Source organism: Schistocerca nitens, chromosome 3, assembly GCF_023898315.1.
Source record: "Schistocerca nitens isolate TAMUIC-IGC-003100 chromosome 3, iqSchNite1.1, whole genome shotgun sequence".
NCBI classification, from domain to species: domain Eukaryota; kingdom Metazoa; phylum Arthropoda; class Insecta; order Orthoptera; family Acrididae; genus Schistocerca; species Schistocerca nitens.
The window spans coordinates 609,104,974-609,119,129 of NC_064616.1; the positions used below are offsets into that span (position 1 = coordinate 609,104,974).

Consider the following 14,156-nt stretch of genomic DNA (forward strand, 5'->3'; position numbering starts at 1 on the left):
AATTAAAACTGAAAATAAACACGCTGAATAAATGGTATTTTTATTTTGTTAATATAAAATCAGGCATATCATTAGAATTGTTGACCTGGTAAGTTGTTATATTACTACATTAAAGGAAAAATGAGGAAAGTTACCATGCGTATTTGCAATTAAATTACTTCTCCTAGGCCAGTTATAAAGATGAGATTTTAAATGTATTTATTGTTGCACGCGTTGTACCAAAAAGTTTTTGGGGAGAATAAATGTGAAAAGGAGGGCCAAACAAGATGTGAACCTAAATGTTTATCATAATATTTGGTTATGTAGGGTTACTGAAAATTACGGTCTCCTCAAACTTAGGCGGATTTAACCAATCAGTTAAACAGGGAATGCAAATGTGGATCCAGATAATGTGAACTTGTTCTTGTTTTGAACAGTTGTAGATGCAGTTAACTAAATTCTAAGAAAAATAATCATCCAGCTGAGGATAAAATTTTAAATCATCAAATAAGTGTAGACTGTTTAATGCAGTAAGGCAAAACATTATATGTAAGAAATGCAATGAGTGTAGAGTTTGCATTGGTCAGTGGACAGGCAGAGCAAGAAAGATGTTTACTTGAGCTCTCTGGAAATGGATGTGATTTTGTGCCGGAGGTTGGGCAAGAATTTGTTGTGGTGAAACTGCTTAAGTTGTGTGCTTTAATCATGAATTAGTTTAAAATAAAAAGATTTATTACATGGCATGGGTATAACTAATTTGTATGCTAAAAATTTCAGGCCCATATGTCTTTGGCTTGGGTTTAACAACCTATTTGTGCAGCAAAGAGATATACATCATGGAACATGAGTATTACAATGGTTTGTCATTTGCCATACTCATTATTTTTGCTGTGAAGAAGTTGGGTCCAAAAATTGCTGCATATGCAGATGCAGAAGTTGATGTAAGTACTTCTTTTTGATGGCTGCTGTTAATTTGCTGGTGAAGTAGGGAATTTTCTCTATGGGCTGCTGTTTGAACAATGAAACAATGAGAAATTTATAGTTTCAAAATGGTGAAAATGTTATATTACTGGTTGTTGAACTACACTATACTGTTGCAGCCCATTAAAAAAATTAAGGCAGTAGAGTTATGTTAAAGAAGTGGGTTTCAAATATCAGCTGCCATATTCATTTGTTTTCTGTTATTTCCTGTATACATAAATAATGCCTTCAGGCAGATACCACAATGGTTCCTTAGAGGCCATGGCTGGTTTCCTTTCCTGTTAGTTTGTGTTCCAAGCTGGCATTCATGTTATTATGACCCCAACCACCTCCTTCCCTCCTGATTGTTACATAAAATTGGTAAGCAATATGTGTGTAATTGTTTTGTTGTTGTGGTCTTCAGTCCTGAGACTGGTTTGATGCAGCTCTCCATGCTACTCTATCCTGTGCAAGCTTCATCATCTCCCAGTACTTACTGCAACCTACATCCTTCTGAATCTGCTTAGTGTATTCATCTCTTGGTCTCCCTCTACGATTTTTACCCTCCACGCTGCCCTCCAATGCTAAATTTGTGATCCCTTGATGCCTCAGAACATGTCCTACCAACCGATCCCTTCTTCTAGTCAAGTTTTGCCACAAACTTCTCTTCTCCCCAATCCTATTCAATACCTCCCCATTAGTTACATGATCTACCCACCTTACCTTCAGCATTCTTCTGTAGCACCACATTTCGAAAGCTTCTATTCTCTTCTTGTCCAAACTGGTTATCGTCCATGTTTCACTTCCATACATGGCTACACTCCATACAAATACTTTCAGAAACGACTTCCTGACACTTAAATCTATACTCGATGTTAACAAATTTCTCTTCTTCAGAAACGATTTCCTTGCCATTGCCAGTCTACATTTTATATCCTCTCTACTTCGACCATCATCAGTTATTTTACTCCCTAAATAGCAAAACTCCTTTACTACTTTAAGTGTCTCATTTCCTAATCTAATTCCCTCAGCATCACCTGATTTAATTTGACTACATTCCATTATCCTCGTTTTGCTTTTGTTGATGTTCATCTTATATCCTCCTTTCAAGACACTGTCCATTCCGTTCAACTGCTCTTTCAAGTCCTTTGCTGTCTCTGACAGAATTACAATGTCATCGGCGAACGTCAAAGTTTTTACTTCTTCTCCATGAATTTTAATACCTACTCCGAATTTTTCTTTTGTTTGCTTTACTGCTTGCTCAATATACAGATTGAATAACATCAGGGAGAGACTACAACCCTGTCTCACTCCTTTCCCAACCACTGCTTCCCTTTCATGCCCCCTCGACTCTTATGACTGCCATCTGGTTTCTGTACAAATTGTAAATAACCTTTCGCTCCCTGTATTTTACCCCTGTCAACTTCAGAATTTGAAAGAGAGTATTCCAGTTAACATTGTCAAAAGCTTTCTCTAAGTCTACAAATGCTAGAAACGTAGGTTTGCCTTTTCTTAATCTTTCTTCTAAGATAAGTCATAAGGTTAGTATTGCCTCACGTGTTCTAACATTTCTACGGAATCCAAACTGATCTTCCCCGAGGTCCGCTTCTACCAGTTTTTCCATTTGTCTGTAAAGAATTCGCGTTAGTATTTTGCAGCTGTGACTTATTAAACTGATAGTTCGGTAATTTTCACATCTGTCAACACCTGCTTTCTTTGGGATTGGAATTATTATATTCTTCTTGAAGTCTGTGGGTATTTCGCCTGTCTCATACATCTTGCTCACCAGATGGTAGTTTTGTCAGGACTGGCTCTCCCAAAGCTGTCAGTAGCTCTAATGGAATGTTGTCTACTCCCGGGGCCTTGTTTCGACTCAGGTCTTTCAGTGCTCTGTCAAACTCTTCACGCAATATCGTATCTCCCATTTCATCTTCATCTACATCCTCTTCCATTTCTATAATATTGTCTTCAAGTACATCGCCCTTGTATAAACCCTCTATATACTCCTTCCACCTTTCTGCCTTCCCTTCTTTGCTTAGAACTGGGTTGCCATCTGAGCTCTTGATATTCATACAAGTGGTTCTCTTCTCTCCAAAGGTCTCTTTAATTTTCCTGTAGGCAATATCTATCTTACCCCTAGTGAGACAAGCCTCTACATCCTTACATTTGTCCTCTAGCCATCCCTGCTTAGCCATTTTGCACTTCCTGTCGATCTCATTTTTGAGACGTTTGTATTCCTTTTTGTCTGCTTCATTTACTGCATTTTTATATTTTCTCCTTTCATCAATTAAATTCAATATTTCTTCTGTTACCCAAGGATTTCTATTAGCCCTCGTATTTTTACCTACTTGATCCTCTGCTGCCTTCACTACTTCATCCCTCAGAGCTACCCATTCTTCTGTGTGTGTAATATAATTTAAAAAATGGTGAGTGTCATTCACTGAATAGCACTTCACCTTGTTTCCAGCAACAAGTAGAGGTAATGTGTGACTGCCACTCAGTGACAGTAATAAGTCCATTAAATGAAATAAAGTGACTGTCATAGTAAGGGAGACCAGTCTTTGGTATTGGCAACTCAGTAGTGTTTTTTCATTCATTACCTATTTCTTTTGTTACCTAGTGATGGCTGGAAGCCAGCCGATTAAGGACTGCACAAGCCACGATTCCACAATTAGAAAATAATGTGTGAAATGGAACAGTTCCCAGCATGTAACTGGTGCTGTTATTTCACTTTTTTTGTTAATTCATTTTTATTTCATTTGAAACCATGTGCAGTGGAATGTTTCGAGGAAGCCAAACGTGTAAAATGTAACAGAGGAAGAAAAGCATAACATAACAAAGCCCATGAATTTGGTATTCACTGAGGGACTTCTTTGGGAAAGAAGAGGGCAAAAAGTGAGCCATTATTTCCTGTTGCTCAGTTTGTAAAGAGGAGTGCAACAGCTTTGAAAGTAAGCAAAGTACAGTGTTGTAGTAATTGGGAAATACCAGTACAATATAAATTGTGGTGAGACTGGTGCAACAAGACTGAAAACCACCAGGAAAAAAGTGGTAGAGGGTGAAGCAAGTGACAACTTAGGATGACTTTCAGAAAAACACTATTCCTGGAAAGGCAACATCCCATGTTATTGAAATTGCTAACCACTTCAAAAAGGCTACGTTTCTGAAGGCAGCAAATGTTTGAACAGTTCTAAAAGATGTAGCCTTCCATTACTTAATTAGTAATGGAAAGGACAGATGTTGGATCGTGGTGCAGAGTCCCATGAAGGAGAACACAAAGGTGTAACATTCGAAAGTATTGTGTGGCTAGGTGAAACCTGGATTAATGCCAGTCATTAATTACATCGAGGGTGGAGTGACGTAAACCCCAGGAAGTTCAGTGCAAGTGTCTGTAAGAAAAAGGAGGCAAATTCTTTTACACATAGGAGCATTGGATGGCTTCATGCCAAACTGTCAGTGTTTCGGTAAAAAAAAATATGGTGAGTACTGTGAAGAGATGTCTGGGATAGTTATTGAGAAATAATTTGTAAAGTCATTTACTACAAATACGACAAAGCCTTCATTGTTTTGGATAATGCCTCGTATTATTCACCTGTTCATAAGAAAGCAACTTTGGCAACAAGGAAAGACAAAATTAATCAACAGATCTAAATCTTCATACGTACTCCGCAAGCCACTATACCGTGCGTGGCAGGGTGTACCTTGTACCTCTGCTGGTCATTTCCTTTCCTGTTCCACTTGCAAGTAGAGCGACGAAGTGAGTGTTTATATGTGTCTGTATGAGCCCTGATTTCTCATATCTTACCTTTGTGGTCCTTACTCAAAATGTATGTTGGTTGCAGTAGAATCATTCTGCAGTCAGCTGCAAATGTTGCCTTACCTCCAGGAATTCCCCTTTAGAGCTCCCAAAGCATCACTGTAATACCTGAATGTTGTTCAAATCTACTAGTAACAAATCTGGCAGCCCACCTCCGAACTGGTTCGATGTCTTCTTTTATTCTGACCTGGTACGAATCCCAAACACCCGAGCAGTACTTTGAATAGGACGCATTAGTGTCCTATATGCAGTATCCCTTACAGATGAACAACACTTTCCCAAAATTCTCTCAATAAACTAAGTTCACCATTCACCTCCCTCCGACAATCTTTACATGTTCGTTTCATTACATATCACTGTATCATTATGGCCAGATATTTGAACGATGTGACTGTATCAATCGGGGCACTACTAATGCTGTCTCCTAACATTAAGGGGGTTTGTTTTTCCTACTGATCAACTCACATTTTCCTACATCACACCAACTAGAAATGTCATCTGTCTCCTTGGCAGCAAAAAGAAATGTAAGTACATATCTAAGAGGCTGCTGTGATTGCTCTAGTGGTGCAGAAGAAAATGATCACAAAATCAGATTGTGACAAGTGATGTGTGGTGTTTCTCCATTACTTTAGCTGCAACACTTAAAGAATTGAAGTGGAGAGCATGCCACTGAGTGATCATCACATTCAGTATTTCCTTAAGATTACAACTGTTAAATTATTGATAAATCATTCTGTCACTCATTGTAGAGAAAATTAATAGGCCTGATCCAAATTTTTAGTAACAAACCAAACTAAATATTAAATGATGCAAAAGTAGTTTGCAATTATATTGTGAAGTGTGTGACAAATAAGAGTTCTCTTCAGTTTTTAGAGTTCATGTATTGGAATACTGTTCACTGCCCCCCCCCAAAAAAAAATGAAATCTGTGATTTTTACAAAATTCATCATTTTCCTGTATAAAAAAAATGTAACTCTCAGGGTGAGTTTACTAATATTCGTAATTATTGAATCGTGAAATTTCATCGTGCCTTTTTCTTCACGAAGGCAGAGATTTGTGTACAATCTTACAAATAGTGTTTTTCCTGCGTAACAAACTAAGTGTCAAAAATAGCACCGAAATTGGAGAAAACGAATATGATAATAAACATACCAAATTTGGTAAGGAACAAACTGAAATTTACAAAAAAGCAGTTACATTGGAAAGAACAAATTTGGCAAAAAGACACAGATGTTGGCAGATAAAGACCAAATCTGGAAAAATTTAACTCTGGATGTGACAAAAAGAGTAACATTAAATCTAGTAGGTTGAAAAGTAGCAACAAATTTGGCACAAAGTTGTACTGAGTTTAGCAAACTGCCAAGGAATAACACCGAAATTGCCTTGGAATAACAAAAAAATGCTAAAAAATCACGAAATTACCCATAAAATAAAATGATTTTTACTTCTCCTAAATTATACAACTTACTGTTGTGTGCTTTAAGCTGCTAAGGACTAGAACAAAAAAATTAAACTCCCTAGAGAGGCATTTTCTGACAAGATTGTAATAAATCTTCAGGTTCTCAGTCAATGTATTAGAGTGTAAATCCTGTTCATATTCTTAGGATTACTTGTAATTTAAACTTATGCCTGAAATTTTTATTTTTCTGTAGTAATGCTTCTTTCACATTCAAGGGAATAAAACAGCCTATTCTTTAGCTCAAGGAAAGTGTTCCTTGGTCCCAGGCAGTAGTGTAGTATGAACTTCATAATGTGTAAGAACAATGATAGTGTGACTAAACTAATGGTGAGTCATGCAAAAAAACCATTTTTAATGTTTGTTTATTCTGGAATATACCGTAACTCAGAATCCAGAATATGCAGGTAACATTATTGAATGTTACTTGGCATTACTTCGTTGTCCTTAACAAGGTTGTTACAGTTTTCATTTCATCATGTGTTAGCATGGAACAATGGGAGTCCAACTGCCAATATATGTGGAAAATAGGCTGGTTGTTTGACTGCATGGGTTTTCTCGATCTGATGTGATGTGGGTGTATGGTGATACTTTGATCTTTGATAGTTTTCACGTTGAATGTGGTGGTGTGGAATACTGGTTGACTGACAGCTGCAAACATTTTATAGGTAGGTTGTCACAATTACAGAACAGTGTTCTTCTGTCTTTGAGTAATGAGGTTTACTAAAGAGTAATTCCAGTTTTCTTTTTTCTGTCAAGTATTTTATGTGAAAATCATAATTCTGGAATGTGAATTTAACTTGGAGAAGAAAGTCTGTTGCATAAATATTCTCTTAATATGTAATTAGGTTCTCAGGTACTTCAATGTTCAGAAACTTGTGTAAATCCCCATTTGGTCATCCAGTTTCAGATTTTCATAATGTTACTAAATCCTAGTGTCCCTCCCTATCCTTCCCCAAATAGTTGGAACTAAATTTCTAATAATTTTGTGAACAGGACATTAAACTTTGATCTTAGTGCCTTTAATCTTCTGCAACTAAATGTTCCTGTTGCAGAAGATTAGCAACACTTTTTATCTAAAAGATGGATAGATGATTACGGTGCTTATTAGAATGGATTATATTCCCAATGAACTGTGATTTCAACACTAGGGTAGCATTTGATAAGTTCTTTTCCAAGTCATCTCTTGTTAATTTTACTTGCGTTTTTCCAGAAAGAAGAAGCAGAATGGAAGGAAGCAAGAAATTCTGGTATAAGAACATACGAAGAAGCAGTTGAAGAGGAAAAGAAGGCTCAATGGCGTGCAGAGGGGCAGACACTTCTTATGCAGGCAAAGAAAGACAATGTTGCTTTGCAGTTGGAGGCTGCTTTCAGAGAACGACAAATGATGGTCTACAATGAGGTAAATTTATATTTGTGTTAGCTGTCACCATTAAGAACTACATACTGCCGTAAGTTGAGTGGCAGGATGCAGAGAAAGCACTTCAAATTAGTGCACAATATTTCGTAGAAATTGTAATAAGGTGTGCATTTTGAACTACGTGATTGGGGAGTTTGATCAGCAGATTTAACCTTGAGAAGAGGTTTCATTCAGAAATTGCTTGGGTAAATTTTATGTGGTGTTCGTGTCAATGTAAAGTAATGGTACACGAATGTTGTGCAATAATCTGTCCTGATAACTGTTAAAATTGAGCTGCCCCCTCAATGACTTGCACAATTGCTACTTCTGGACATGAAAATTCATTTTCAGTTCTTCCTGGATCACAAGAAATTGCTACTTACAGCCATGTCTGCAATAGAGGTAAAAGTAAACCTACATTGTCGGTGCAGTTCAGTAGAGTGCACTGTCTTTTCAATTGTGAACAGAGCAGTGCAGATTATCTACACATTTCAGATTAACGTGCCTTCAAGGTCATGTCAAGCTTAAACAGCATGTGCAGTGTCACTTAATGGGAAGAAGGGTTTACTGCAACTGCCCTCACAAGTAATTGTGGCCTCGAAGTGTTAGACTCAAAACAAAGCCCCCAGTACTGTGGTATGTGTAGTAGATGAACAGGGACACCTGGAATGAAAAAGTCCATAGTGTAGGTTTTTCCTCAAATGACTGCAATATTTTTGTAATATGATGATTGCAGAAAACTGTAGAAGCTGAGAGATGAGTGTATCTCAGGCATGTAGTTCCAAATGTTCGCATATGGAGTGGGTCTGTCATGGTTTGTGCTGGTATCATTCATGGGGCTTCGGGCGTATCTCATCACTATTTGGGGATGCAAGTTTAGGGACAAGATACTCAGCCCTTCAGTAAACATTTTGGTGATGTCTTTAAAAATGACACTGCTCAAGTCCAACTTGAGCAACTTAAGACTAGCTGCCTCCAGGAGGCAGGAATGCATAAAATGTAATGGCTTGTGGAATCTGCTAACATGAACCCAAATGAGTGTGCTTGGGACAAGTTGAAATTTGCAGTGCATTGTTGCAATAAGGCTTCACACTGGATGATCCGACGAGTACTGTTATTAGACAGTGTGATAAATACGAAAATCCATCCATTGTTGTGATGTTGTGCAGAGCATGCTAAGAGATATCAAAGCATGTTACAAATTACAGATTGCAGCAACATGGTATTAAATGTTTCTCAGCAGTATATTTTGATTTTGCAGATGTACACCACTGGATAACTCGCCTCTCTTTTGCCCACAGAAAAATTAATCTAGTTTCATAAGACTTATTTCAAGGCCTGTTCCTCTTGAAGTTACATCCCCACACTTTTGCAAGCATGCAAGTGATGGAAATACTCATTTGAGTACTTTGTATTATACCCACTGGCATTCAATACAAAGATAAATTTCAAAACAAAAGGAAAACAAAAGGAACGAGACTGATGGCGCACATATGGTATAATTTGATGAAAAAAGTGCATTAAATGGAGTAATGAGATGCATGTTCTATTCTGCTGGCTGTTGAACACATTGTCTTCATATAAATATAAGTGGGTGATATTGGACTTATCAACTTTGACAGATTTGGATGGCACAAACACACAAAAATTGAAGATTTTATCAGCCAGTCATATCTAGCAATCCTAAATATAAGTGTACAAATTATCTAGTGGGTGATCACTTTGTTGAGATTTTAGTAACCAATGAAAGAACGGGTTATTAACAATATTATTCTTGAAAGACTAGATGATTATTTTTCCATGGCCATAGGATTTTGCATATTGTGTGTGTGTGTGTGTGTGTGTGTGTGTGTGTGTGTGTGTGTGTGTGTGTGTAGGCCAATGTGTATTTGGAGGTAGTTACCTTGAAATTACGTTAGTTGGTCCACTCCTGGTGAAATTAGCATTCATTAAGGGAAAGGAGAGGAAACAAAGTTTGTGCTGAGGAATTGAGAAATAAGCTACGGAAAAAGAAAATTGAATAATTACAGTGAAGTGTTCAGTGAAATCTGTTCTTATTTCTGAATGAATGTGAAGTAATGAATGCTTTGAAGCAATTTCAGATGATAAACATGTATACAGGGTGAACAGTGTGTGTGCACCTTCTGTGGAAACACAAATTTATTGAACATGTGCAATATATAGTGCAAAATGTATCATGACATAACCATAAATCAGTATGTCTCAATGTAATTGCCCTCCAAGTTTGGACATAGCTCTCAGTGGTGTTTCACAGATTGAAACACTGTGCAACACACCTGGTACTTCATACCTAGTGCATTGTCAAGCAAGCATGGTTCATTCATACCTCTATGCTAAACTTAGTCACTTTGTTTCCGGTGCCCTATACTGGACAGTACTATCTTCAGCGCATTAGTCATACTTCTGCCAGGAGATTCATCTGAACATGGCTATTGACATATTGGGATATTAGTGGAATGTAACCACAAGATGGTGATCGGTACAAATTTATGTTCAATGCGAAAAACAGTGGATGAAAGCACTGTTTGAACAATGTCTCATAATCAAAGCAAAGACTGGAACATCGCAGGAAAGCTATTTTACCTGCAACACTAATGGTGTAATTTGATTTAGATTGATTCATACTAACGAGCACAGTTCTGCCTATTGGGTCAGGCATACAGCACTGAAATCATTCAAATGTCTAGTATCTACAGATAATGTTCCACTCTCTCAGATGACATTGTAAAGATGTGAAGAAAAACCACAGGCCTGTGCTCTTAGCTATTCATGACCACCTTGCTGATCTTTGTTCTGTTGCCTGCTGAGTTGTCTTTCTCTGGGTCCCAAGTTGTGTGGATATCCTGAGGAATGAACTAGCAGACTGGCTAGAGGAGCTTCTACTTGCTCCCAGCTGTGGTTTTGCAGGTGCACATGAGATCTCTGCCTACTCATAAATAGATCATTATTTGGTGGCTTACTGGCGCATCTGATAATCACTGCACAATTAAGGAGAGCACTGCTGCATTGTGCTCTTCCTTCCACTGCTCCCAGAAGGAATCTATAGTCCTATGTCATCTCTGCATCAGTCACACCAGTTTAACCCATTGTTCTGTTTTGTATAATGAGCCCCCCCCCCCATTTTGGTTGTGGAGCCTTACAGACAGTGGCTCATATCTTAGTAGAATGCCCTCTCCTTTTGGTCCTTGATGCTAAGTAAGGCTTTCTGGGCTCATTGCCTCCAATAGTGGTGAACGATTCATAGTTGGTGACCTGCTTCCTAGTTTTCCTTGAATGTGGTTTTTATTCTCAGTTGGCATGTTTTAATCTACTTTCTCCAATTCGTGGTTGGATGATACAGCAACTAGTGATATTTGTTTTAAAGAGATACAGTCTCGGCTGCAAAACACTATCTTATTTTATATTTTGCCAATAACATGTTTCACCTTGGTTAAGGCATCTCCAGATTGACTGGCACAATAGGTGTTAAACCCACAAATCGCCATCAGTGCAAATGTCTTAGCAGGCAAACACCGTTGTCAATATTTTAAGATCGTTGTGTGGTGTCCTGAGATAAAATAATATTGAGAGTACATGAGAATTCAATTTTTGAAATACATATAATACCTCAATAGACAGTTGCCCTTGTTCTACATCTACATTTATACTCCACAAGCCACCCAATGGTATGTGGCGGAGGGCACTTTATGGGCCTGTGTCATTACCTCCCTTTTCTGTTCCAGTCGCGTATGGTTCGCTGGAAGAACACCTGCCGGAAAGCCTCCATGCACATTCAAATCTCTCTAATTTTACATTCGCGATCTACTCGGGAGGTATAAGTAGGGGGAAGCAATATATTCGATACCTCATCCAGAAACGCACCCTCTCGAAACCTGGCGAGCAAGCTACACCGCGATGCAGAGCGCCTCTCTTGCAGAGTCTGCCACTGGAGTTTGCTAAACATCTCCGTAATGCTATCACGCTTACCCAATAAACCTGTGATGAAACGCGCCGCTCTTCTTTGGATCTTCTCTATCTCCTCCGTCAACCCGATCTGGTACGGATCCCACACTGATGAGCAATACTCAAGTATAGGTCGAACGAGTGTTTTGTAAGCCACCTCCTTTGTTGATGGACTACATTTTCTAAGCACTCTCCCAATGAATCTCAACCTGGTACCAGCCTTACCAACAATCAATTTTATATGATCATTCCACTTCAAATCGTTCCGCACGCATACTCCCAGATATTTTACAGAAGTAACTGCTACCAGTGTTTGTTCTGCTATCATATAATCATAAAATAAAGGATCCTTCTTTCTATGTATTCGCAATACATTACATTTATCTATGTTAAGGGTCAGTTGCCACTCCCTGCACCAAGTGCCTATCCGCTGCAGATCTTCCTGCATTTCGCTACAATTTTCTAATGCTGCAACTTCTCTGTATACTACAGCATCATCTGCGAAAAGCCGCATGGAACTTCCGACACTATTTACTAGGTCATTTATATATATTATGAAAAGCAGTGGTCCCATAACACTCCCCTGTGGCACGCCAGTGGTTACTTTGTCTGTAGACTTCTCTCCATTGAGAACAACATGCTGTGTTCTGTTAGCTAAAAACTCTTCAATCCAGCCACACAGCTGGTCTGATATTCCGTAGGCTTACTTCATCAGGCGACAGTGTGGAACTGTATCGAACGTCTTCCGGAAGTCAAGGAAAATAGCATCTACCTGGGAGCCTGAATCTTGTATTTTCTGTGTCTCGTGAACAATAAAGCGAGTTGGGTCTCACATGATCGCTGTTTCTGGAATCCATGTTGGTTCCTGCAGAGTAGATTCTGGGTTTACAGAAACATTATACGCGAGCAAAAAACATGTTCTAAAATTGTACAACAGATCGACGTCAGAGATATAGGTCTATAGTTTTGCGCACCTGCTCGAAGGCCCTTCTTGAAGACTAGGACTACCTGTGCTCTTCTCCAATCATTTGGAACCTTTCGTTCCTCTAGAGACTTGCGGTACACGGCTGGTAGAATGGGGGCAAGTTCTTTCCGATACTCTGTGTAGAATCGAATTGGTATCTCGTCGGGTCCAGTGGACTTTCCTCTGTTGAGTGATTCCAGTTGCTTTTCTGTTCCTTGGACACTTATTTCGATGTTAGCCATTTTTTCGTTTGTGTGAGGATTTAGAGAAGGAAATGCAGTGTGGTCTTCCTCTGCGAAACAGCTTTGGAAAAAGGTGTTTAGTATTTCAGCTTTACTCGTGTCATCCTCTGTTTCAATGCTATCACCCCGAGTGTCTGGATATGCTGTTTCGAGCCACTTACTGATTTAACGTAAGACCAGAACTTCCTAGGATTTTCTGTCAAGTTGGTACATAGAATTTTACTTTCGAATTCACTGAATGCTTCACGCATAGCCCTCCTTAAGCTAACTCTTACATCGTTTAGCTTCTGTTTGTCTGAAAGGTTTTGGCTGCGTTTACACTTGGAGTGAAGCTCTCTTTGCTTTCGCAGTAGTTTCCTAACTTTGTTGTTGAACCACGGTGGGTTTTTCCCGTCCCTCACAGTTTTACTCAGCACGTACCTGTCTAAAACGCATTTTACGATTGCCTTGAACTTTTCCATAAACACTCAACATTGTCAGTGTCAGAACATAAATTTTCGTTTTGATCTGTTAGGTAGTCTGAAATCTGCCTTCTATTACTCTTGCTTAACAGATAAACCTTCCTCACTTTTTTTTATATTTCTATTTACTTCCATATTCAGGGATGCTGCAACGGCCTTATGATCACTGATTCCCTGTTCTGCACATACAGAGTCGAAAAGTTCGGGTCTGTTCATCAGTAGGTCCAAGATGTTATCTCCTTGAGTCGGTTCTCTGTTTAATTGCTCGAGGTAATTTTCGGATAGTGCACTCAGTATAATGTGTCGATGCTCTGTCCGTACCACCCGTCCTAAACATCTGAGTGTCCCAGTCTATATCTGGTAAATTGAAATCTCCACCTAAGACTGTAACATGCTGAGAAAATTTATGTGAAATGTATTCCAAATTTTCTCTCAGTTGTTCTGCCACTAATGCTGCTGAGTCGGGAGGTCGGTGAAAGGAGCCAATTATTAACCTTGCTCGGTTGTTGAGTGTAACCTCCACCCATAATAATTCACAGGAACACAGGAACTATCCACTTCTATTTCACTACAAGATAAACTACTATAAACAGTGACAAACATGCCACCACCGATTGCATGCAATCTATCCTTTCTAAACACCGTCTGTGCCTTTGTAAAAATTTCATCATCTCTGGCTTCAGCCAGCTTCTGTACCTATAACAATTTCAGCTTCAGTGCTTTCTATCAGTGCTTGAAGTTCCGGTACTTTACCAACGCAGCTTCGACAGTTTACAATTACAATACCGATTGCTGCTTGGTCCCCGCATGTCCTGACTTTGCTCCGCACCCTTTGAGGCTGTTGCCCTTTCTGTACTTGCCCGAGGCCATCTAACCTAAAAAACCGCCCAGTCCACGCCACACAACCCCTGCTAC

General features: G+C 38.9%; 1 protein-coding gene across 1 annotated transcript in view; it reads left to right on the forward strand.

The window, feature by feature from the left end:
- Positions 1-14,156, forward strand: part of LOC126248545 (ATP synthase subunit b, mitochondrial-like) — a 34,178-nt gene that overhangs the window by 4,474 nt on the left and 15,548 nt on the right. Inside the window, exons 3-4 of the mRNA XM_049949607.1 lie at positions 757-920; positions 7,426-7,614. Coding sequence (XP_049805564.1) covers positions 757-920; positions 7,426-7,614 — 353 coding nt within the window. The remainder of the gene's footprint in view (positions 1-756; positions 921-7,425; positions 7,615-14,156) is intronic.